Source organism: Macrosteles quadrilineatus, unplaced genomic scaffold (genome assembly GCF_028750875.1).
Source record: "Macrosteles quadrilineatus isolate MER2022 unplaced genomic scaffold, UCM_ALF_1.0 Scaffold_24__1_contigs__length_1734639, whole genome shotgun sequence".
In the NCBI taxonomy this organism is placed as follows: Eukaryota; Metazoa; Arthropoda; class Insecta; order Hemiptera; family Cicadellidae; genus Macrosteles; species Macrosteles quadrilineatus.
The window spans coordinates 1,044,097-1,071,439 of record NW_026542617.1 but is presented as its reverse complement, the minus strand read 5'-3'; the positions used below and the strand labels follow the sequence as shown (position 1 = coordinate 1,071,439).

Below are 27,343 nucleotides of genomic sequence, written 5' to 3'. Positions count from 1 at the left end.
TTTGTTACCCTGTCTTTCAGAGGATATTTGATTTGGGGGTGTGGGAGTTTGGTCTTCTTTTAGTTGTAACGCTGGCTTTCCAGAGGTGAGGGAAAGATCACTACAATTGTTACACCTCCATAGGGAAATGTCTTCTTTAGAAAGGTTTTTTAATTGTTTTTCTGTGATATTGACACACCCACTATGAAACCAGCAGTTGCAGGGACCAGTACATTTTATACTGGAATATTTTACACCGATGTTGCATTCACCACACGGATATTTTGAAACTTTTGTTTTGTTCTTCGACATAGTTCAGGTGTAAAATTGTATCAGTTTTGAAAAGTTTGGCTGGTTCTTTATGTCAGGGGTCTTGAAGTTCAAGTGTAAAATTATATCAGTTTTGAAAATTTTGGCTGGTTCTTTATGTCAGGAATCTTGAGGTTCAGGTTAAAAATTATATCAGTTTTTAAAAGTTTGGCTGGTTCTTTATGTCAGGGGTCTTGAAGTTCAGGTGTAAAATTGTATATCATGCAGTATATCATCACTGCCTAGATTATCACCCATATTGAACTAACATAATACAACGAACCAAACTTAGACAGAAAACACAACACGAACAACAGCTCCAGGTAGGCCTAGACTCAGACATACCGACATAAAGGCGCGAAACTGATGGCGGGAACATTACAGATCAGCGAAAAAATTGACCAAGAGCCTTTGCGCGGGAACAGCTGACGCGCTGCCAACCTCTAAACGAAATATACGCCGGTATAAACGTGCAACCGATCGGGCCGGCAGCGATTTTTTTCAATGAATATTCGTTGAAAAATATCGCTGCCAACCCGATCAGTCACAGATTTTCAAACATTTATTTTAACAGTTATAAAGTATATCTTGTTGTATTAGTGTAATATAAACAAAAATAAAGTAGAAATATCGAAATATAAATAACAGTAAAAGTTGTTATTACGCCGAAAATTTTAAAATAGGCCTCTGGCAGCTAACGTATTAGAAAGAAATTTGAAGCTATCTCTAGATTTTTGTTAGGGATGGTCAAGTCTCGAAATTTCGGGAAATTTTCGGGGAATTTTAAATCTCGTTGCACGAGACGAGATTTCTTTTTGGCCGAGATTTTTATCGAGACGAGAATAAAAAAAAAAAAAAAAAAAAAAATTGAAAACGCCTGCAGAAAGTCAATGCAATACCCGCAATACAGGAGCGTGATGTAGTTGCGTTTCCTTTGCGAAGGCGTTCTTATTTAATTAATTCTTTTAATGTAAATACTACTTTAATTATTTTAATAATATTACTTTAATAAAATTTGAGAAGTTTTGTTAAGTGTAAGCAGTGTGAGGAATGTTTTATTACTATAAAAAGTCAAAACAAGTAACTATTTTATAAAAATTAATATTGCTTTTATTTTATGATTTATTTTATTTTAGGATAAGTTGAACTCTATCCTAACTGATATCACTATGTTTCCTAATCGTAGGCATTTTTAATAAGTTAGGCCTGATTAATAAAAAAAATTTTATGCTGATGTTTTTTAATAAAAGATTGTAAATATTCTTGCCTATTACCATTATTTTTGTATTTAAACAGTCATCTAAAAATGTTACAAAATCAGGTAAAAATTTTGAACGTACATTTCCCGTTGTGTATGAGAAGGGAAATCCCGTCTCGATCTCGTCTCGAAATTTTATGAGAAATAAAAAATCTCGTCTCATCTCTTCTCGAACTAAAAATCCAATCTCGTCCATCCCTAATTTTTGTGTAATTAACAATTAAGATAGGAGTTTACATAAAAAACCATGAAAACAGCAAACATCTGGGGAAAAAATGGATGCTATCAATCAAAGTTAAAATATTGAATCTGATTTCTTCTGTCAATGACCTACTACTATACAAAAAAACAGTTATCCCAACATCCCCAATTCCTGATTGTTTCGGGTAATCAACTCTACATAACATATTGAAAAATTTTAAGCATTTCTATTGGTTCCCAGTTCCCATCCAAGGCCTTCTAGTCCCATGATTTTGTAATATCATTGACTAGAGCTGGGCAGTAAGTGAAAAATGTTATCCTGTTATATCTTATAATTAGACAAGTATATGGTATTCTTTTCTTGTATAATGTATACCACAGTATTTATTTCGTTCTATGACATTGTATATGTATATTAACAGCAAGGGTTTGAGGGTGGCAACGTGGCCAGAGAGGGGGGGAGCAGATCCAGAGATCGCTGGGGCGATATCTACGCCAACATGCCAGTTAAGAAGATGATTGCCCTCTACGACTACGATCCTCAGGAGCTCTCGCCCAATGTGGATGCCGAGGTGAGTTGCGTTCTATGATAATTAAAAAGTTAGCGAAACATTATTTTCAAAACTACAATACAGTAGACTCCCTCTTATCAGGACACTTTTAACCGGACAATTTGTATCAGCAAGTTGGTTTAACTGGACTAGATCGGCAGGAAGGGGGCAGTACTGAAACTACTGTTCTCGTGGAAAATATTTGAGACCAGTGATCACGTGTGTAAATACAATGATCTCCTAAATTTAAGTTGAATATCTCAGTAAACAGTCTGTTTTAACGAGTTTTTGGGGACGTCCGTTTAACCGGAAAACCCGTTATCCAGACTGGCCTCAGTCCTGAGGAGTCCGGATAAGAGGGAGTCGACTGTAGTGCCAAATTTCACTTTTAACTGTGCAGAGGGTGTCAACTTGATCCTACAAACAACCTCCCACTGGAGGTTGTAACTATTACGATTTCCAGGTGTGTACTGGAATCAACAGTTTAAAGTTTTGGGAGCCTGGATTTTAATACAGCTTCTTTGTCTTTTTTCATATAATAAGCTGCTTGGTTTTGCTTTGGTTGAACACTAGTTCGTTACCAAAACAGCATTCGATGGCAAGGTTGAGGAAGATAAATAATATTTTTTTTACTAGTTCAAGCTCTTCAATATTTTTGTTGGATGATATTGAGACAGTGTCATCTGCATACATAATTGCCTTGCTGAAAATTTCTGTGTGCCCAGGAAGGTTGAACGTAAACAGTAATGATGACGGGTCCCAGGACCGAGCCTTGAGTTACACCTCTACATAGGGTGATCTGACATGGTTACAAGTTCCATTGATTTTCTATCTTACTTCAAGGGGTTGTTCCCGTTCCCGACCCGTCATATAACTCGCAAACCACACTAAAGCCAAGTTTCAAAATCCAAGGGATTCTAGTTTGCTGCTGTGTTACAAACAATGCAGGTTCCTAGTTCTATTGAGTCAAGTGAAATCACTTGCTCCCACATTTGTTTTGCCGGGGGAATGCAATGTTCCCCATGGTGTCCGAAAGTTTACACTCTTTCCCTATAAAAATAGATTCAGTAAAATGGGTGGACATCACCAATTCAAGGACAATCACAACACTGAACTTATTATCCCCCTCCACCACTTGTTAGGAACAAGATTAATAATTCAGAGAGCTCGCTAATGTGGCATCATTTACATCATTAGTGAGATACTATTGTAAGCGGGGCTAAATGTCATGCTGCTATCCTAGATTTTTAGCTAGAGACACACACTAGTTTATTTAACTGTTTGGTCAAGCAAAGTAAGATTTTTGCAGAAAAGAAATTATCAACAGATTTTTAGCTTCAATATGTTGTTGATTATACTTAAATAGAAATTCTTTTATTGATTACATCAACATTTTTATTTTCTCCATACTAAAATGGCATCCAACCATGAGATGCAATCCAAGTGTCAGAGGAGGGTCTAGTGTTGTGTTCATTATACTGCAGGTGGAGTTGTCTTTCCAAACCGGGAACATCATCTACGTCTACGGGGAAATGGATGATGATGGTTTCTATATGGGAGAGTTGGACGGAGTGCGAGGGCTGGTCCCTTCTAACTTCCTGACAGAGGCGCCACCAGACTTTACCAATGGAGCAGGGCCAGGCCGAGGTCCAGCCGGTGGCTCCAGAGGAGGGGGCAGCAGGCCTGCACCCTCCGACAGGGGTCACGGCCCTGGAGCTAGGGGCCCTCCACCTCCGCCAAGAGAAGGCTTACCTCCTAGAATAGATCCACGGGATCGAAGGAAAGGTATGTATATGTTATACAAAAGCTCTCCTATCACGTTGAAGGCAAGAACACTGTTACCCTTATGTTATAATTGTACTAAATGTTTTTTTTTTATGTTTGCCTGGCTCACATTTAGTAGGAATGTAAATGTTTGTGTAACTCTTGGAGAAAATGTGAGCAGGGTGGTGTTGAAAATAACGAATGTTTCCCATTGTCTGTTTCATAAACAAAGAATAAGTTTTTTCTTCAAAGTTACAGTTACTGAGTATAGTAAAATTTACTATTTGAATGTTGCTTTCGATCAGAGTACAAAAGTACACACATTTCTTCACATACCGTGTCCTTACTCACTTTATTTACTGTATCTTTATTCATAAAATTAAGTACAGATGTTTATGAACAATATATTGAAGATTAATGAAGGCCCCCTCTATCCTACAAGTAAGCAGAAAGATTCATTAACATCATGTAGCAACCATCCCGGAGAAATTGTATGATTATTTCTGTTTTGAAAGATCATTTGAGGGATTTCCTTCATACCCTAGTACTTACATTTGTAAACTATGACCTTTAAATGTTAATCATTTGACCTACTCATAATATAAACTTGCATGAGCTAATTATTGTAACAATGTGTAATGGACAATAATTGTTCTTAAAAAGCATGCAACAACTGGTGATCTATATTTAAATTCTGGTAGTTTTTTTTAATTGGTAATTTAAAATAAATACGTATGAGAGATGTATACTATTACTCCATAAGTTTTGACTGAATTTCCCTTATGGAGAAGAAGACATTACAGTTTTTGGTAATGTTTAACATAGTAGACATGAGTTAAAAACCATTTCATTTTGCGGCTTCCTAAAGGCATGCATATGCATATATTATATTTTTTAATTGTTGTTTTACATGTTTGTAAGCTTTGAATATGCAATATTTTTTTTAATTAGGACGAATATATTGAAATGTTTGGCTATAAGTTTGTAAACCATAAAATTTTGCCACCTTTTTCACTTATAATCTGGGAACTTTTTATCTACAAGGTTTGCTCGTAAATAAAGGTCTCCATCGAGCCCCCAACGCAGCCAAGCAAGTTAGATCAAACCTCAGACCAACGTCGTGTTCCTCACACCATCCACTACTATTCTAGGCAGTCCCCACCCATGTGGTATGATTAGCCTTGTCGCTGTCATATAGCCCAGTCAAAAAAAATAGTCAGGGATTGGTCACCTTCTTACAGACACCTAATCACAGAACGCAATTTATACTAGGCAAGAGTGGGACTTTTATTTCACAGAATTTGTAGATATTATGACTAGAGTGAGGAACATAACCTTTGTCTTTAAGATTTTTACCTAGCTTGCTTGGCTGCAATGGGGTTTTGATGGAGACCTCACTTTAGGTCAACTCTCGTACATTTGGATATTATTTGTTGAATATTAGTCAATAATTTTTTTGTCAATAATGTGCTTTTAGGTTTGAATAATTTTTAATCTAAAACACATACCTTATTAGCTAAATCTTCTTTAATTAGTGGTTTGTATTTCAAGATATTAATTAATATCAGTAAATTATCATATCAAAACTACTATTACGGTATACAAAATCAAAACCATACTTTTTTAACACAATCTCACAGTTAGTAGTGGATGAATTGTATCAAAATATGAAACAAAGTTTGTGTACTGAATTCTAAGAACTCTATACAAAATTTAGTTCACATCAAAACAGACTGTTGGGTAGGGAAGTTTGACTCAAATTTGTCATATGTGCTATTTTGGTAAATCATGAACAAGAACACTACTATATATCTGTAGAGTAAGTTTTTAATGAATCATCCAATAAATTGTCTCTATATTTCTTAAGATATTAACTCTAAACTAATCAGCTCATTGTTACTCGAGACCCATTGATATTGGCCACTTTTTGCCTTTCCACTAATCGTGGACACTAATCGTCACTAACGGGTTCCCCGTTATCTGGAATACTATCTGATATTTATCTAAATCACATTGAAAACAACTTCATTTTCTCCGAATCTAATAAATACAGAAACAGGATCACCCTTTACAACCGTTATGTTGACGACACCATTATGTTGTTTAATGGTAATACTCGACAACTAAACTTATTATTGAACTACCTAAACAACATCGCGCCCAAACTACAGTTCACAATAGAAACAGAAGTCAATAATAAGATCAATTTTCTAGATATGACTATTGAGAAGGATAATAGTAAACTAAACTTCAGTATTTATAGAAAACCCACGACTTCAAGCCAAACAATACACGCCACTTCATACCATCCTATTTCTCAAAAACTTGCCGCCTACAATAGCCTAGTTTACAGGCTACTCAAAATTTCCGCTTTCACCTGACAACTACAACAAAGAACTGAACATAATTAAACATATTGCTACCTCCAATGGATACAAACCAAGCATCATAGATAAAATAGTAACGAAATTAAAGAACAAACCAAATGAACCCGTATCAGATGAACCCGAGGAAAAATACATTTGTATAGAATACAGCCACATAGCTCACAATGGGCTCAACAAAGTTTTAAAGAATCATGGGCTTCAATTAAACTTCAGGACCACAAATAAGACAATAAAATCTCTGTCAAATAAAGTTACCGATGAAAATAAGCTTGAAAAATCTGGGGTCTACAAACTAAAATGCATGGATTGTCCTGATTTTTATATTGGACAAACTGGCAGGACCTTCACCCAACGGCACAAAGAACATCGCCCCGACCCCAGAGCAGACAAACAAAAATCCACTTTTGCCCAACATTTATTGGATAATAATCACACCGTAGATGTAATTGACAATAGCCTGGAAATCCTTCACATTTGTAACAAAGGTAACAAATTAGACTCTCTAGAACAATTCGAAATCTATAAAAGTTTCCAAGACATCCGTAATAAAAACCATATTTTAAATGACCAGCTAAACTTCAAATAAATCTCATTCAATTTTTAACGCCATAATAGCTCACAACAATAGACAGGAACAGTTTGACCTTTGCAGTATGACTGATAACGGAGAAGGGGTCGGGGTTACGTAATTCCAGCCAGTCTGCCTCCGTACTGCGACCGGTAAATAGTAGGCCTACTAAGTGTTAAATGTTTCGTACAATGTATCGTGTTTTATGTATTTATTTAAATGTTTTTTGACGAGTCTACAATGGACGAAACGTTCTTGAAGGACCACATCTGACAATGCCTATGTATAGGCGAAACATGTAGTGGGTTTGACCATTCATTTATGAACTGTGGACGTGAAGGTATGTACCTTAAATTATAGTCTTTCCACTAAGAATAAGAATAAGAAATATTTATTTCCATTGATCTTTATAAAAGAAATAGGACACGTCATTGTTATACGTAGTTACAAGGTGATTCAGTGTTTACAGTACAAAATATCTAAATTTAAATAGCCACTTACATGAAAATAAAAGCTTTATTTCAACTTACTCTTCAAAATGTAATATTTATTTCACAACTTAAAAAATCATCAATTTTGTAAAAGGGATTTTTAACAATCCAGTCATGCAGTTTATTTTTAAAAATACTGTAAGAAACTAATTTTGCTTCTTCAGGCAGCTTATTAAAAAACATTATACAATTTAATTTATGTGAATGTTTGGTTTTTGCCAATCTGTGCTGCAATATACTCGTATCTATTTTATCCCTACCTCTTGTATAGTGATTGTGTACGTCTTTTCGGAAAGAGAATTGATCTAAGTTTGACTTTGTATATATTAGAATTTGGAATATATAAAGATTTACCATGGTTGGTATCCTGAAATTAATGAAAAGAGGTTTACAATGTGTATCTGAGCATTCTCCAGCAATGCTTCGAACCGCCTTTTTCTGGAGTAAAAGGATGTCATTAACATGTGGAGAGTGGCCCCACAAAATAAGACCATATAGTATGTGTGATTGAAAGAGTCCAAAATACGCCAATCTTAAATATTCTTGACTAACAAAATCCTTAAGTTTCCACAGCAAGCACCTCACTCTTGAAATTTTGTTACAAACAAATTTTATGTGTGATGACCAATTTAATTTTGAATCCAAATTAAATCCTAAAAGTTTAACTGATTAAAATTTTACCTCTGTTTTAAGACTGATTGTTATATATTGTGATTTAACTGAATTACAAGATAGTCTGTTTGCAGAAAACCAATCATATGCTCTATGTTCAGCCTCTTGACTAATTAAGCGCAGGGTTGTTAAATTAGAATGGTTAGCGAGTAAAGTTGTATCATATAACAGATTGTGTATTTATATTTATAGGAAGATCATTAATGTAGACGTTAAAGAAAAATGGCCCTAGTACAGAGCCCTGAGGAACACCGGTTTCAACTTTTTCAGTTTTAGAACATTTATTTTTAATTGATACCAATTGAAGTCTATTACATAAATACGAAGAAATTAGAAGCATGGCATCATTAGTGATGCCATAAAAACGTAGTTTGTTAGTTAGGATATCAAAAGGAACCGTGTCAAAAGCTTTACTTAAATCACATAAAACTAATGACACAGATTCTTTCTTTTCTAAAGTTTCAAGAGAATGGTCAACTAAAGTGAGAATTGCTGAGGTTGTGGATTTACCTCGACGAAAGCCGAATTGGGAGTTTGACAATAGGTTATTTGTTTCAAAGTAATTATTTAATTGATTATACATTACTGCTTCAAATATTTTGGAAAAAATAGGAACGAATGAAATAGGCCGATAATTTTGAACCAGGTTTTATAACTTTTTTTTAATATTGGGATTACTTTCGATATTTTGAGGGATGGAGAAAAATATCCCTCCCTCATACAGGAAAATTTGCTTTTTTAATATAAAAGCAAGAGGGTAGCTAATAAAACCTATAGTCTTTTTCAAAATATTATTAGAAATCCAATAATAATCCATTGATTTAGAATTTGTTATTTAGCAACAAATTATATCTACAAACTATATCTTTTAAGGAAAATATAAAGATACAATGGTGTTGTAATATCTGGGAGAAACTTGTTGTCTTCAATCAGTTTGATTAGCTTAACTTCTTTTGTTATTTTATCTTAAAATTTATATTAGTAACTGCAAAATAATAACTTAACTACAATATATAACTTATCTGGAAAACAGGTGAATTAAATAATGAATTTTGTATTCAATATTTTTAAATGTGTGTCCATCTAAAAATCCTTTCAGTCTGTGGTTTTGCAAAAGGGGGCAGAGGGGTTACGTTTTTACGTCAAAGAGGAACTCTCTAATGAACTAGTCCTTATGAAAAACTACCTGTAAAGTTAATGTTATTGGATATGATAGAAAGTGGGCTCAGCTGTCGTTGATTGGGCCTGGCTAAAGAAACAACTGACTTTAGTAAATAACAAAGCTACCCAAGGCATATATAACTCCATCCTTCATTATATTTTGGTTAAAATGCACGTTCAGTAGTGTCCCCTACTTAATGAGTAATAATAAAATAATATTGTTCTGCAATCCATCTTATTATTATAAATGCTTTGAGCACTCTTTATGTTGTATGAATTGGCCAATTTCACATAATTCCCGGATTTCTCATACCACCTGTTAAATGTATCTTCTTATTAATATTTAATGTAAAAAAAAATTATTGGTAAAGTTACAAGGGGGGCCAAAGTACAGAAAATTTGTGATAGTGTAGACGTCTTTACAGTAGACTTCCTCTTAACCAACCCTAATGATTGGGCCGGACCTAGGTCGGAAAACTCAAAAGGTCGGTTAAAACGGGCAATCCCTAAAATCATAACATAATGAAGTGCTATTCATTTGGAATTATATAATCATTATTTTGAAGTCATACTTGCATTATTTATAAAATAAACTACTCTTTTCTCCTTTTTCGTATTGATAGAAAAGTCACAAATAAACACAAAACACGGTTAAGTCAAATAGGCCTACTTTCAGTGGAATATATTATAATCCTAGGCAAGAGTCAATAAAAATTCCTATTTTAATAACTTTAGTACTGTAATGTATTAATTGATGCTTTCCAAATACATCGTAATACAGTACAGAACCTTTTGTCGAAATTAAAGATACAAGCAACCATTTTGTTACAAGACAGGATGTTTATTTATAGCCTCTCACTGGAGGCTCGAGGCACAAAAACTATCTTGACCTTGGAGTTGTTAATCCCCCTTCCCTGCCCTCCCTACAAGTTGGGTTTTTTTTTACTCCAGCGATAAGATAATCAGTTCTCAAAATCGTAACGCACTTTATGATGTTAAAAATTTTTCCGCACAGATAACAAATCAGATCAGATCTGCTCGAGCTACGAACGATGATAACAAACTGACAATAGGCTATGCTATATGTTTTGTGATCAATACAAAATAAGTTATTCTTAGTCATAACCTGTGGAGATAAGCATATGGTTCGGTTCTCATCGCCCAGCGTGAAATGCCGAGATTCCTAGAAAGCGGCGGTTAAACCGAACTGCTCTTAAAGCAAGGTCGGTTAAAACAAACTGTATTATTTTACGATCGAAGGCGGATAATCCGATTATCAGTTAATACAAGGTCGGTTGATAGGGGATCTACTATATTTATTTATATTAGGGGTAAGCGAGTAGACTACTGGAGTGTTCAAGTATTTTTAGCGAGTATTTCAGTACTCAGCTCGACTCAAGCTTTTCAAGAAAACTGTAAGAGTTGAGCCTTATAATGAGTTTTCTGGAAGCATTCATATTGGTACAGTTTGACAATCAAAGCACAACCACCCTGGCATTTTATTTTATAACTCTTACTGTGAACTGACCTGAAAACTTACTGAAATCAAGTTGTTTAAGATAGATGAACTATGGTTAAATGAAATTATGTGGACGACTTGGGCTTCATAGATCTGAAGAATAAATTACAAAATCATATTTTGGAGGGTCGGACATAAAGACAGAGGTGTTTTGTTTGTGAGAAACATTTGCTGTTGCCATTGTAAAAAGTAGAAACAACATATAAACATAAAATTAACAAAACAGAGATTCGCCGTGAACTCTTTTACTTTTGAAAACTAACAAAGAAGAATATGCAGCCATTTCATTTAGTTAAACATTAGCTAACAAAGTTCCTTTTACAGCAATGGTAAAAAAAGTTAGGTATGACAAACAAAAATCACGTTTGTGATTTTTGGCCGATTTCTTTTTGCCAAATTACCTTATAGGGAATTTTGGGCAAAATTCCCATGTAAGCTATTACCTTAGGTCTCGTGATGAGACCTAGACCCGGGACCGATTTACTTTTTCATTTTGATGTTCCCAGAGGCAAAAAAAAAAAACCATCTGCATGCATAGATTTTTTATATATACTAGCAGCTGTACCCGTGCTTTGCATCGGTAAGAGGATGCAAAGAAGGAGAATAGGTTCGAAATACATCTGTTGTGTAATATAGTTTCACATCCGCCAATGGTATTATAATCAAAATTCAACAGTACCACTTCATTTGATAAAGGTTTAGTCTAGTCAAGATATAAATAAAACCCCTTAACCTTAAAAAAATTGCTTTAAAAGATTTTTTGATGGTTTACATTTCCATTAAGTACGTGAAATAATATACTAAAAGTCTAATAAAATCGGACTCTCGGAAATCGGGTTATTCAATATGGCGTCCAGAAATAAAAAAAAAATAATAAACCTCATTATTTTTTCCGTAAAATTTCTTCTTGTCCTCCAATTAAGACCAAATTTGGTAAAAACCTGTGAATTTGTATTATCTCGAAATACCCCCGCCGCAGAAAACCTGCAGACTAAGCGAATTTCCATCTACTTGGCTGGAATTCCACAAAATTATTCCCTTAAAATTGTCAGATTTATTTCCTATATAAATATAATTAAAAGAATGTGTACTAAGGTTTGTCGCTACAAGGAAGACAACGTGTATTTTTTATTGAAATATTTATAGCTGAGTAAGAAGTAAAAAAATTTGCAAATTTCACTAAAATATGTCCATCCATAGACAAGCAAGCTATAACACTTCATTTATTCTCCATAAGAATAACATGGTAATTTAAAATGTACACTTTTTTATTTTCTCCGTAACCGTTAGGCATACGACAACGCTTCTGTATACTAAATTATTTGTTTTTATGATCTCTTCAAAATGGTTTGGAAATAAAATGCAACTTTTTACGGTGAAAAATGAGAAAATCCCATTTTTACCCCGTAAAAAATAGGAGATCTTAAGCATACTCAATTTTTGGGCTTACCCTAAACCCAAATCTTAAATATACACAAATCATAATACAAAAACTTTCTTCAGGGTTATATGTTTTGAGGCATGTGTCACTAATGTAACCTGGACATTCTAAAATAAAAATATTTTTTCTTATGGTCTGGCCTCCAATCTATGAAGGAACGTCCAAAAAATTTAGATACAGTTCTGAAACTCCAAAAATGCTATAAGAACCATGCTATACTTAGAGAAACGAATAACTGTAAAAGATAAATTTTCAAAACTACACATTTTGACTGTCTGATCAATAAATATAGTGTTATGTGCGTTAAAAATCAACTACAAAGTTTGGAAATTATAAAAAATGTCCATTCATATGAAACTAGAAATAAAAATGATATAAATTTATCAATATCAGCTTCTATGAAAAAAACTAAAAAAAGGAAACCTTGATGGGATCAAAATTTTTCAATCATTTTCCTACCGAATTAAAAAGTAAAATAAACCAAAATTATTTTATAAAACTAGTGAATCATCTGCTGCAAAAGAATTATTATTCATTTGAAAAGTTTTTTCAATAAATGTTAAAAAAAATTATGTTGAGATGCTCTGCTGGAAAAAAAAAATAAACAATAAAAACAACTCGATGACCCAAAGTGCTGCTCCAGAGATTCTTTTAAGAATGGTTCACTGCAACTACTCTACTGGCTGCAAGAATTTGCAATATTCCTGCAACAAAGTATGGGTTACCTTGTACTACAGTTTGTGGACTTTACCAGCTTGGGGAACAATGTGACAATTTGTTAAGTAATCATAACAGTGTAGAACTTGATGAGAATGATGAATTATTATTTTTTATAATGCTCTACTACTAACGACAAGAAAGTGTGACTATCATACTAATATTATAAATGTGAAAGTTTGTTTGTTTGATGTTCAATCACGCATTACCTACTGGTCGGATTGGGCTGAAATGTGGCTTTATGAAAGCTCAGATTCCCGATTAATATACAAGCCTATTCTTTTCCAGGGCCGTGTTAAGGGCCAGTGGAGCCCTGGGCAAACCCAAAAGCAGCGCCCCCTTTTTTTCCTAGTGCGGGCGGGCGGTGGTTAAGGGGCACCTGGTGGGCGCCCCCAAACCTCTGGCGCCCCTGGGCATATGCCCAGTCTGCCCGTTTATAAAAGTGGGCCTGTTCTTATCTAAAAAATTCTTTCGGGCTCCATCCCAGTGGCTCTGGAATTTCCCATGTTAACCTTATGAGTACTCCTATTTTTTTTTTTTTATTCAAGAATTTATAGATCTTTAAGTAAATAAAATATGTATGTTGAATTTTAGCTTGTGATCTTTATTTTAAGACCTATTAATGGATTTTTCAAGCAAAAAATACTCATAAATTAAAATACCCCCACCGCAGCAATCCTGCAGACTAAGCGAATTTCCATTTGCCTGATTGAATTTACACCAAAATATCACATTAAAAATATCACATTTATTCCCGATTTAAATAGCACTAGTTTTACTAGTACTTAGGTTTACTATGACAGGGAGGGTAAAAAAGTGTTTTTAGTTAAATGTTAAATAGTTTAGTATGAAACAAATGCATTTTCCAAATTTGATAAAAATATATTCATAAACAGGCTAACTACAACAAGTTTTCTTATTCTCCGTAAGAATAACATGGGAATTTAAAATTTACAATTTTTTGGAATTTTCTCCGTAATTATTAGGCGCATGACAACGCTTCAATTTTCTAAATTGTTTGTTTTTTTGAGCCCTAAAATGGTTTTGAAATAAATTCAAAATTTTATGTTTTTATGGTCAAAAATGGGAAAAACCAATTTTTACCCCATAAAACCCCCCATAAACCCCTGTTCCCATGGTCCGATCATGCTGGTTCACGAACTCGTTCAAATAAATGTAGGTTTACACGTTTGTACCAATTTTCATTGAAATCTGATCATTTTTGCTTGAGTTATTGTGCTAACGGACACATTTGACCAAAATCTCGGACGCCATCTTGAATTTTGGACTTCCGAGATTCCGATTTCATTAGAATTTTTTCCTGGTAAATAAACATAATTCTAAGTCAAAATAACCAATAAAATATTTTAAAGCATTTTTTTTAGGGTTCTCGTACGGATTTACTCGACTAGTTTATGACTTTTATCTCAGATAAGTTGAGGGGTGGAAACAAATTAGGCTACTTAGTACAAAATATAAGTGGCTCCGATGCGTTTAATTAACATACTTAAACTACCTACCTATACGGTTTCATTTTTCATCCTCTGTATTATGAATTTTTTTGATGACTAAATTGATTTGTTTTTATTTGATTTGATACGAGTTCATTTAATGTTTTTAAGATGTAAAAAAGTGTTACAGGTCGTTAAAATCTGGCTATTACAGTCCTTTTTTAAAGATTTTCTGGCGGACAAATCTCCTTTTGTATGGGGGTTTCCATAACCCCCTAACCCCCCTGAAAGGTTCGGCACCCTCATTTCCAAGACCCCTGGACACACCCATGTAGCTGACAGCAACTTCAGGTTCACAGAATAGTATACAGTTAAACTCGGACTAACCTAAATAAATATCCCAAGTCCATTCACCATAACCTCTTTTTTCTGTTAATCAGTGGTTTTGATTACAAGCTATTTTGGTTCAGATAGATCTTCAACAGTAGATTTGACTTTCTGTAATCTTAAAATCTACCATTGATTAGTGTATACACAAAATCTATTTCTTAATATGATCGACAATTATTTTCTGAACTATATCTTCACAGCAGTTGCCAATAATTCTTCTGGCATTCAATTCTTGCATAGTCCATTTTCCAATTGATTTGAATTTGTTGTGGATGAATTATGGTTTGGGTAAACCAGAGTTCCAGTTTTTACAGGGTGCAGTTAATAGAGGTTTTACTATGTATACATTACATCCCTGCTATTTCATATGGTTTGTCTTAGGAATGTTTATTTACGTTCTTTATAACATCTGATATCAAATAAAAGATCATAAATACAGCTGGTAGTTGAATAACACTAACATAGTTATGCTCGAGGATAAAATAGTTAGAAAAATCTTATTAGGATTAAAGCTTGCATGAAGCTTAAACTCATACTATGAAAATTCAGCACCTGCTATGGAAAAATGTAGAACAACAGCAAAATCTTCATTGTTATCATTAAATATTATCATTGTTTTAAGTGAACAATTGGAGAGGAGCCAGAACCAGGCATTTTAAGCAGCAGGGTTCTTGCCTTCCGTAATGTGTTTGTTGTCGTGACTGTGTTGTTCCCTACACTCCTCTGTCCCTGCATGCAACTTGCTAAGTCCCTCCCGCACACTTGCCAAGTTGCTCAACTTGGACAGAGGAATGATCTCAGCCAGAGCTTATTGTTGTTTATTACCTCCATTGTGATACTTCTACCCAACTATCTAGAGGTACCGGAACTAATTACAATCGCTTCAATGTTGCCCTTTATTTAAAAAAATTAATGCTGTACTGTGGATTGGTAAAATAAATATTTTAAAAACATAAAAAATTAAAAATATAATACTATATTTAACATATAGTATCTATATTTATCTTCCTATATAAATAATACTGTGGATCGCAATCTGAAGACGAATTGGAACTACATGAAGGTATTTAGGGAAAATCTTGGTTATAATTTAGTAACAATTCATTTTATAATGGTCTTTGGTTTCCTTTCAAGATTTTTCATCAACAGAATGTTGACTAGTTTAGTTGCAAGAACAGCTTTGTCAAAGCTTGCAAAATAAAACATTGAAGTAAATAACTGCAGTCAACTGCCGCTGCCAACACCAATTAGTAATGATAGTGATATTTTAGATTGTGCCGTATTACAGTATAAAAATTTCGTGTTGGGTTTTTTATATTTACTTATTTTCATGTTCTTACCTGATGCAAGCTTTGACAAAGATGTGATTACAACTAAACTAGTCAGCAATGTGTTGATGAAAATGTGGACGACAGACTGAGGTAAAAAAAAAACCTATATTGTTACCTATATTTTTTTTACTAAATGAGGTTCAATTTTATAGTGCTTTGATTTTGGATAGCCCAAATATTCATAACTCGTAACTAATAGTGTTTCAAATAAAATAATGAAATTGTTATTTAATAGGTACCCAATAAGGTGCTCTGATATTTTCCATCAAGTCTATTTTTGTTTTATTTTATGTATACATACAGATATTTGGAAGAAAAACTACGAGCTATGTCATTTCTGAAATAAAACTAATGATTTATGTGTATAGATAAAGTTTATTCCACTATCTTGAACCTGAAAATGCTGAAATACTCTTTGTAATATTTAGACCAGCTTAGCTTAAGATCAAACCTTCTTACTAATCAATGCACATCTCTATTATCAACTCAAGATTTTGTGCTACATATTTCCCACACTGGAGCAACGTGCCCCATCTTCCCGAAAGTGAAGCTCTTTCTCAATGGCATTCAACCACTAGTAAAATAAGCTAGGATGAGGGATGATTGAGATTCAGGATGCAGAGCCCTAGTTCTGGATAAAAAGGTTAAACATTGATCTTAGAATTACACTTCATTTGAGCTCAGTGCCTCAGTGAGTCAGTGCTCATATGCCGAAAAATAATAAGAAATTTTATATTTATGCTTTAGCGAATCCAATTATCCTGCTTTTCCCTTTGATCGAAGAAACTCGCCAATATGTAAAACTCACATTTCTGATTTGATTTACACAAATCGGTCTCAGGTTCCTTAGCATGTTGTTCTTGTCCTATTGCGGAAGCACCTTACATAACTTGGCCAATATGGCATTGTTTGGCATAATATGGGTCTTTTCCACAGATCACTGACCTTTCATAGGAAGTGGAAGCTGCATTGATACCTATATTAGTATGTATTTTCTCTCTGAGTGTATGTCCTAACTGTTCCATAGAACTTTTCCTATTATTTCTCGGAAAATATTCGTTAGTAGTGTTTTATAAATATTTGTCGGTTGTCACTTACAATTATTCCATTCTAGAAGAGTACCCGTCCTTGTGACTCATGCTCTGCGTTTGCAATGGGGGGGACACGGTTTGGGAAAATTTGGTTCTTTAAATTTACGGTATTCCTTAGTACAGTATAACATGTCTACCATAGGCAAAATGTTCTACCGCTGCAACTAAACAGTAGAAAAAAGTAAATTATCAAACATTCGCACAATATCATAAATTATTTATTAAATTCAAAACAAAAACATAACTGCAAACAATCCTGACTGTACTCATTGTGTATCACAGCTTTTTGTTGATACTTTGTTGTTCAAATTAGCTGTTGTCATAAATGCAAAAAAAAATAATAGTGCTGCACCCTTTTGGTAAACTCTATAACTTTTATAACTTTTAGCGAATTTCCCATATAGGGAATAAGCTATTACCGTAGTACTCATGGTAAGATCTGGACGCGGGACCGATTTTTTTTTTCGTTTCGAGGTCCCTAGAGGCCAAAAACACCATCCGTTCAAATTCATATATATATATATTTATTTATATATTTATATATATATATATATGTGTGTCCGTTAGCACGATAACTCGAGCAAAAATGATCCGATTTTGATGAAATTCGGTACAAACGTGTAAACCTACGTTTATTCAAACGAGTTCGCGATCCAGCATGATCGGACCATGGGAACGGGGGTTTACGGGGGGTTTTATGGGGTAAAAATAGGTTTTTCGCATTTTTTACCCAAAAAACATAAAATTTAGCAATTTCTTTCCAAACCATTTTGTAGAGCTTAAAAAAACAAATAATTTAGTATATTGAAGCGTTATTATGCGCCTAATGGCTACGGAGAAAATTCCAAAAAATTGTAAATTTAAAATTCCCATGTTATTCTTATGGAGAATAAGTAAACTGTTGTAGTTTGCTTGTTTATGAACTTATTTTGATCAAATTTTAAAAATGTTTTTATTTTTTACTAACTATTAACATAAAAAAAACAGTTTTACCTCCCTGATGCAGCAAACCTAAGTACTTGTTAAACTAATTCTATTTAAATCGGGAATAAATGTTATATTTTTAAGTAGACATTTTAGTGTAAATCAAATCAGTCAAATGGAAATTCGCTTAGTCTGCAGGTTTGCTGCGGCGGGGGTATTTTGAATATCATAGAACCAACTTGTTTAGTCGAAACAGCTGACAAAATTCTTTAATTCCTTTTAAATTTTGAATTCTCATAAGGTTAACATGGGAAACTACAGAGCCACTGGGGCGGAGCCCGAAAGGATTTTTGAGATAAGAATATGCCTATATGTTGTCCTTTGAATTTTTACAAATTATTGACAATGTCATAAAACAGCTAAAGTTATAACATAGTCAGTTAATAAATACAATATAGCTAACTAGACAAAATAAGACATGCTACAATACATATTTTAAACATTACAATTGAATAATCTTATTCATAAGAAAAATGTGTGGCATTTAGAATAATGGAAGTGATTAAACCCCATAACCAACAAAATCCAACAGTACTTTGGTCAATTTGTTAACACTACTTAAAAATTAATACCAGGCATTTCAAAAAAATCATTTAGAGAATAGACGGGGTTGTTCAAAAGCCATCTGTAGAATTTATTTTTTAAAATATTTTAAGGATTTTTTTTATTAAATGTATTAGCATGTTGTATATTTTTTTTAGTGAGATTACAATATGGCTTTTAAGAGTTTTAGACAGTCTGAAAAAGTCTATGGTAGCAAGGTTTTTATTCCTTGTACTATGAACATGAGAATTTTGTTTGATTAAGTTTGGATTTTTTAGAATATATGATACAGAGTCAAATAAATAAATGTTAATCAGTGTTGGAATTTGTAGCTGAATGAACAGGGGTTTTCAGTATTCCTCTAGGGGTTCATAAGATATAATTCTAACTAACCAACTTCTTTTGTAAGACTAAAATTTCTTCTATCCTACTGCAATTTCCGTAAAAGATAATATTATATCTTAAAAATGGATTTAAAATAAGCAAAGCAGGCTGTTTTACTATAATTTTGATCTATACAATGTATTAGTTTAGTCATAAGACAAATTACCCTTGAAAGCATAGAACTTATGTTATCGATATGAGGTCCCCAAGAAAGAGTCTTAACCAGATAAATAGCAAGAGATTTAACATTGTCTACATAGCAATCCAACGTATTTAATTCGCACGGTCTAAGGCCAAAAACAATTTTTTTAGTTTCATCTTTATTTAAGAGGAAGCCATTAGATTCAAACCAGATAGAGGAAGCATTAATTGAGTTTTGAGCTAACTCTTTAAGTTGTTTAAGATCGGGACTAATATTTAAAAATGTTGTATCATCTGCATACAAATAAGTTTTACTAGTTATACATTCTGGGAGGTCGATAATACAAATTAAAAATAACAGAGGACCTAGAACAAACCCCTGAGGCACGCCATATTTTATTTTTAATTCTTGGGACCATTCTCCAATAATATTGACATTTTGTGTTCTATTGAGTATTACTTGAAAAAAAAAGAAAGTGGAGTTCCGTTGATACCGTAAAAAGTTAATTTTTTTATTAGGTCATCATGTCCACACAATCAAAAGCCTTACTCAGGTCTCAGAATGTAGCCTGAGCAAGTGACTTCCTCTCAAAGACCATTAGTACCTCATTAATAAATTTCTCTATTGCGTCTGATGTACACTTACCCTTTCTGAATCCAAATTGCAAAACACTTAAGAAGTTGTTATTTTCAAAAGAAGAATTCAGCTGAACAAATCAAATCAAATCAAAACAAATCATTTTTATTAGCACATAAACGTACAGAGGTTATAGATGAATGCACAGGTGCTTTGTCATTCTTCTTATAGCCTAATATTATATAATGTCCTTTCTTAAAATGTATTTAGTAATAATAAATAAAATCTTTATATTCTAAAATCAAAGATTGAATATATATAAAATCTTTTGAACTGTAAGCATTACTAACAATTCTCTTTTTTTATGTTTTCAGCTGATTCAATTAAAAAGGGATTGAAAATATCAGGAGATATTTAGGGTGTTTTTGAATTGATTAAAGAATTTCTACTGGTTTTAATGACTTGCCAAGCAGTTTAGCATTTGTTATTACTTTTTCTATGATATTTGTTTTATGTTTTATTTTGGCATTCTTAATTGAATGCTTGTGTTGATTTTTCTACCCATTATACACTTGTTCTTTTTCGTTTGAAACACTTTGGCTTAGAGCTTAAAAACAAATAATTTAGTATATTGAAGCTTTATTGTGCGCCTAATGGTTACGGAGAAAATTCCAAAAAAATTTAAATTCAAAATTCCTATGGAGAATAAGTAAACTGTTGTAGTTTGCGTGTTTATGAACATATTTTGATCAAATTTTGAAAATGCATTTATTTCTTACCACACTATTAACATTTTACAAAAAAAAAACACTTTTACCCTCCCTGTTGCAGCAAACCTAAGTACTCGTTAAACTAATTATATTTAAATAAGGAATAAATGTGATATTTTTAAGGAGATATTTTAGTGTAAATCCAATCAGGCAAATGGAAATTCGCTTAATCTGCAGGTTTGCTGCGGTGGGGGTATTTTTTATTTTTCTATCTAGGAAGATCAATCATTCTTTCATACTGCTCAACTCACTTTTACACCAATCAATATTATTTTTTGGGGATTTTTCTGTTTGAATTTGTATTACTTTAGAAAAATAAAAATTGTTATCTTTTAAAACTTTGGCCAGGGGCACACAGGCAATTTTGAGTCTAGCAACAGTTGCCCAACTAATTGGGGGACTGTTGCGCAACCCACTCGGAGACTCTGAAGTCTAGCGACAGTGGAGCTGGAGTGCGCACACAGGCAGCTTTTTAGTCGTCAATCTAAAGTCTTAAGACGTAAGTTGGACATTACATTCGTTAACAGAGTACCGAATGGATTTCAATTATACAGCCGTAGTATGTGTTTTGTTGTTGAAGTTGTGATCTTTGATTTTATCCTCTTGTGTTAGGTTGTTCCAATCTTAAGTAACTGCCAAGAAAACCTCATTCCAAAACGTCTTCTTCAAATTAATATCCGAAGAGTCTTTCAATCACTTTAAATATAAAGGCGGCCTCTTCTCAACTTCATCAATTAATTGTTTGACATCCTCATCGCAGACATTCATATTTAAGTAATTTTCAAAAAAACTTCACACAACAAAAAGAGAGCAAACACTATTAAGTGACAGTTCTGGCCGCGAGTAGCTGAATTCCTGGGGTGAGACTGAGCGACACAGCGACAATTTAGTCACATGTGTGTGCGTCTACACTTGTTTCAATGGATACCAAACCTGGAGCAACAGTCCCGCGACAATTGAGTCGCAGAGCTGTCTCTGGCAAATTGGGTCCGGGAACATCGGATGCAACAGTTGTGCGACTGTCCCTAGACTGTTTCATTGGTGTGCGCACTCCAATTTAAAACAATGGTGAACATTTTAGTCGGGCAACTGTTGCTAGACTCAAAATCGCCTATGTGTGCCTGGCCTTTGAAAAACTTTCTAAAATAATATTTTCTGCTTTTGGATTTATACAATGAAGCACATTTGTCCAATCATAAGTACCAAGCTTAACCACTAACACACCTACCGAATCTCTTGGCAAAATTACTTTAGAAAAGAAGTTTAGCAGCATATTGATTAACGCAATTTTTTCCCAAATTCATAGTTATATTGGGAGTGTTGCTGAAGGTCTTCGACACACATTTTGCAGTGCTGAGGGTGCTGAGGGTGTCTAAACGGGCAGTATGTCGAAGCTCTAAATCCAGGAAGGACTAAAAGTACAGTCAATGCAGAAAACTCATCCACTGATACTGTTTTAGACCTTGGACACACAAACTATATTTTATAGATAAATGTTCATAAAATGAGAGTTGCTGAAGGTCTAAGTCCCAAAAGGTCTAAAATGTGAGTCCCGGAAGGTCAAAAATGCTAGTCTCTGAAGGTCTAAAATGCGAGTGTCGGAAGGTCTAAATCCCGGAAGGTCTAAAAATTTGGGCATTGCGTCGCCAGAGTTGAAGGCTACACACAGTCAATAACGCAACAACTTGTAGAGTTGTAATTATTCTCTGTGATAGTTTTAGTAACTCTCACGTCTATTAATTCGCTAGCACGTTATTACGAGTACAATGGAGATATTATAATTAAAATTATCTCTATTTATATTATATACAAATCGAACTAATACAATGTTTACAAGCTATCTATGTACTACGCATTAAACAATTACATAACTTAGCACGGCTTAGAAGAACAGGCGTTCTTTCAAAATACGAATTTAACTCTGGTCAATGCGGTATCAGCCTTCAACTCTGGCGACGCAATTCCTGTATTTTTAGACCTTCCGACACTCGCATTCTAGACCTTCTGACACTAGCATTTTAAACCTTCCAGGACTAGCATTTTAGACCTTCCGACACTCGCACTTTTAGACCTGCCGGGACTTAGACCTTCAGCAACTCTCATTTTTTATAAACATTTATTTACAAAATATAGGTTGTGTACCCAAGGTCTAAATCCCGCAAGGTCTAAAACAGTATCAGTGGGTGAGTTTTCTGCATTGACTGTACTTTTAGACCTTCCGGGATTTAGACCTTCGACATACTGCCCGTTTAGACCCTCATCAACAAGTACAAACTGCAAAATGTGTGTCGAAGGTCTAGTTAGACCTTCCAGGATTTAGGCCTTCGGCAACTGATCCGTTATATTTAATAGAAGACCAAAAACTTTACAGTTTATGATTGCATTTTTATTACAGTTTGTTACTACGTTGTCCAGGCAATTGTTGCCTCGAGTGGGGTAGTGATTTAGGAAGTGAAAATTGTGCTGGTGGAGTATATTAAGAAATTGTTTAGAGAGGTAGTCAAGTCAAAATTTTAATTTAAATCTCCTCCAACAATTAAAACATAATTAGTCCAACGAGAGAGATGAGATAATAATTTATCAAAATTTTCAAGAAAAACCACAGGTTGAAGGGGAGTGGTAGACTAAAACAAAAATGAATTTAAAATCCTCGATAAAGACCGCTGCTGCTTCTAAACTCATTTCAGTACAAAACTGATCCAAATCACACATTTTAACCTGTAAAGAGCCCCCCCCCCCCTTTTATGATCAGTTCTGCAGGAAGCAGCAGAAATCATCAGGATACAGTAGACTCCCTCTTATACTGCCGAGGCCAGTCCGGATAACTGGTTTTCGAGTTAAACCTACGTCCCCAAAGTGTCCGTCCTGCTTTTATATGTTAACCCTTTCAGTGCTATGAAACGATATATCGTTGTTTTAAAAAATCTCTAAGGGATATAGAGAGGAAGGTTATTTTAACAAAAAATAGCAAAACGACCATTGGTGACCTGCATGTTCATAGGATAGGTACACTAACAACCACTTAGCTAAAAGATTCGCCCAATCCGATGATTTCGAGGTGTATGTCTAAACCAAGGATTATGAACACCTCACTATGCCCCAGTGGTTGTAGTATATCGCTACAAACACACAGGTCACCAACTATTTGCCACACAGGACGGGATTCGAACCCGAGCAGACGAATGCCACTGGCCAAGTGACACACGCCCTAGCCTTCTCGGCTATCTGTGCTTGAAGACTGAGGAGTCAAAACCCGGTATTTAAGCTGTCGCCACCGTTTGCGAACAGATGGCACTGCAGATGGTTGTTCAATGCGTTACTAGGTAGCAGCACCAGTTAGTCACGGACTATTTAGATGCAATCTTTTAGTTTAAACACAACAGTGATCATAAATGTGTTCCTGAGACTTTGCTGCAAAACATTAGTTTCCCTAAAATGGCTATATTACGATAACCTCGTCCAACTAAATCAAGGTTAAATACAATATTACATTGTAAACTATATGTCTTTTGATTTTATGAGATTTTGGTTTCAAATAATGCTATCAGAACATAAAAATTTATAGGAAAACTAGGAAAATTACAACAAAAACTAAGTTTTATTTAATGTTTACTAAAAATAGCGGGATTTATCTTTCTTATATATTTTCTTATTGTGTTATTATTCAAAATTAGCCTAATTAATAAAATAGTGACAACAAAATAAATAAATTTAGTCTTACAAAATATGAATTATTGGCCTAGCACTGAAATAAGGGTTAAGTATTTATTCAACCCCTGATGCAATAGAAATGAAGACTTTTCGTATTAAGTGTAACAAGACCATAGTTTAGTGTACCACTACGCACTTGATGATGGAGTTATCTCCGAAACGGCCGTAGTGAAGTATCACCCCTGATTGCGTAGATGGTAAGAACAAAATATGTTATTACATTTTCACGCAATCCGCCACACTCAAGAATATAAAATAATGCTTTTATAATTCCCATTAAAAAACTGCGTAGGCTACCTAAGTGTTTATAATCTTTACAAGTTCTTTGAATGCCCAATCACATTAACTGTGGATTATAAATCTAAATATATGAATATTTTGGATAAGTAAGCAAACTAAATAGGTCTAGCTTAAATTTTTTTCAACTGAAGAAATGCAAGCAGTAATTTGAATGGTGTACAATATCATTTGCTTTTGAATTATCGATAGTAAACAAAAACGTATGCTCAATTACTCTACTATGTGGATATGAAACCTATAATTTTTTACAAAATAAAAAACTACTTGTTTGCCATAATTAAGCAGTTAATAATCTTGATATCCACAAATAATCTATTTGTATATTCCATTACCTTCTCATTACCCACCATTTTATATTCCTCCTTCAAAATGCACCCGCAAATATTTACTCACATGAAGGGAAACTACTGTGTTCTCCCGTTTGTATTGATATAAAATATAGAAAGCAAAATGAGAGCATATAAAAATAATCTTGTATTAACAAACCTGCAAGCTATGCGTTTTTCCAGCCGCTGATTTTTAAAATCCATAAGCAGGTCTATAGTAAAAAGAAATGTATAGATCTACGCCCAGTATTTAATAACATTGGCCCAATAGTACCTAGGTTTTCTGCTTCATGGACTTTTTTCTATTTTTTTAGCCTTTAAAGCCTACGATAAAATAAATATAGTTTAAAATGCAATAAAAAATGCATAACGGTCTACATAAATTAATGTATTCTTTATACATACAGATAACATGGGACGCAATTGAAATTGAATATCTCGATAATCATTAGATGTTGGATCAAAATTTACTGTACCTTTTAAAATTTGATAAAAAATAGATAACTATTTTATATATATATTTTGATTAAACTTTTAGAACCTTCATTAAAATAATGCCATTTAAAAAATTTCATAATACATGTCTAAAAATTAATTTATTTCCTACACAGATTAAATTAACATGGAAGCAGTGCATTTAAATAACTCAATAATCTAGAAATGTTGGATAAAAATATAACATATTAAACTGTGTTTGTTTTGAGGCTGATTTAAATGATTTTAGTAAAGTGTTGTACAGTATCACTAATATGATTTCTTCTAGCTGTTTTGTTTACAATCTTACAAAAGTTGTAAAATGAGGCAGACAAAGTATGAAATAAAGCTTACTATCCTATATATACTTACTAGCCTATATATACTTACTAGCCTATATACTTTGCCCAGTCATTTTTTAGAATGTATGATGGCTCTCCAAGTAAAGTCCAACAAATGATGAAATTTGTAATTGTAGGACGTTTTAGACTTTTGAATCCTTGTTTTCTATTAAATAATCTAATATAAACGAACCTAACCTAAACTAATCGAACTACAAAAAATATTTCAATATTTGAAATTAAATAGTTTCTGTGGACCTCTTTCTCTTTTCGTAATACTTTTTTCTGGCACCATGTATAGAATTGGTAGCTATTATACACCATGCCCGGTCATAGTGTATAAATCCCTATTATTATTACTGCATTTCATACTTTACCAAAACATATACATCATTATACGAAGCCTATTATTGCCACAGGAACACTTATAGTGCTGATTGTGTCATATTGTATTCCGTGCTATCGTAACTAATAAAAAGGATATTTGGATGATGTACGGTAATTAATGTTTGTTTATGAAAAAATCTTCATAAAATTCTTTATTTTATTGAAGGTTTTATGATGAACCTGGTCAGTTTAAAGTTCAATAAAGAAAACAGTAAATTCGTTTAGTTTGAATGTTTGTTTCAACAATGTCATGTGTTCTATCTGTGCATTTGATCAATTTTTTTTATGGAACATAAGTATCCTAAGACTATGTTGAAACCTACATGGGGTGCAAACACAGGGTGCGGCAAAAAAACCGTTCTATTTTCTGTAGCGCACTGTTCAGCGACAGGTCGTCTGAGGGTGGTGGTGATGGGCTTGTGGGAAAGCCTACACGTTGCCATTATCTGTAGTCAGAGATCAGTGGTCCTCTGAGCAACAGGCGTTTTTTATAAAGTACAAGGTTATTCTAAATGATGGACCCATTTTTAATACCTACTTTATAATTTTTATACTATTAAACTTACCGCTATAAAATACACATCAAACGAAAAAGCAACTCAAAGAGTTTATGCCTTCCAAAGACACATCATTTAACAAAATCGATCCAACAGAACTGTAGATTTAATTGTACAAAGTTAAAAAGTAATCTCCAACTTTTTTTACCACTAGAAATTTGGAGGTTACTTGACGTTTTTGCAAATAACTTTTAAATGGTGAGGAAATTGACCAAAGTGGAAGGTAATATTCCGAAAGAGAATAAAATTTCCTACAATCTACTATTATGCATATCTTGAAAATATTTAATAAATGTAGCCTAAATTTGGCTTAAAATAAAAAAGTGTGAAATTTAATGTTTGCTATGTTTATTGTCTACATTGAAGACGGGAATTTTCAATTTTTTTTTTTCATTTTGAGGCAATTTTTGGTACCTTTCTTGAGTACAATAGACCCCCTCTTAACCGACCCTAATGGGACCGGACCTAGGTCGGATGACTCAATAGGTCGATTAAAACGGGCAATCCCTAAAATCATAATATAATGAAGTGCTATTCATTTGGAATTATATAATCATTATTTTGAAG

General features: G+C 33.6%; 1 protein-coding gene across 20 annotated transcripts in view; it reads left to right on the top strand.

The window, feature by feature from the left end:
* LOC129005589 (RIMS-binding protein 2-like) overlaps nucleotides 1-27,343 on the top strand; it is a 208,159-nt gene that overhangs the window by 157,500 nt on the left and 23,316 nt on the right. For all 20 annotated transcript variants that reach the window (XM_054434535.1, XM_054434534.1, XM_054434533.1 and 17 more), the window contains 2 exons: nucleotides 2,170-2,319; nucleotides 3,783-4,083. In XM_054434535.1, coding sequence (XP_054290510.1) covers nucleotides 2,170-2,319; nucleotides 3,783-4,083 — 451 coding nt within the window. The remainder of the gene's footprint in view (nucleotides 1-2,169; nucleotides 2,320-3,782; nucleotides 4,084-27,343) is intronic.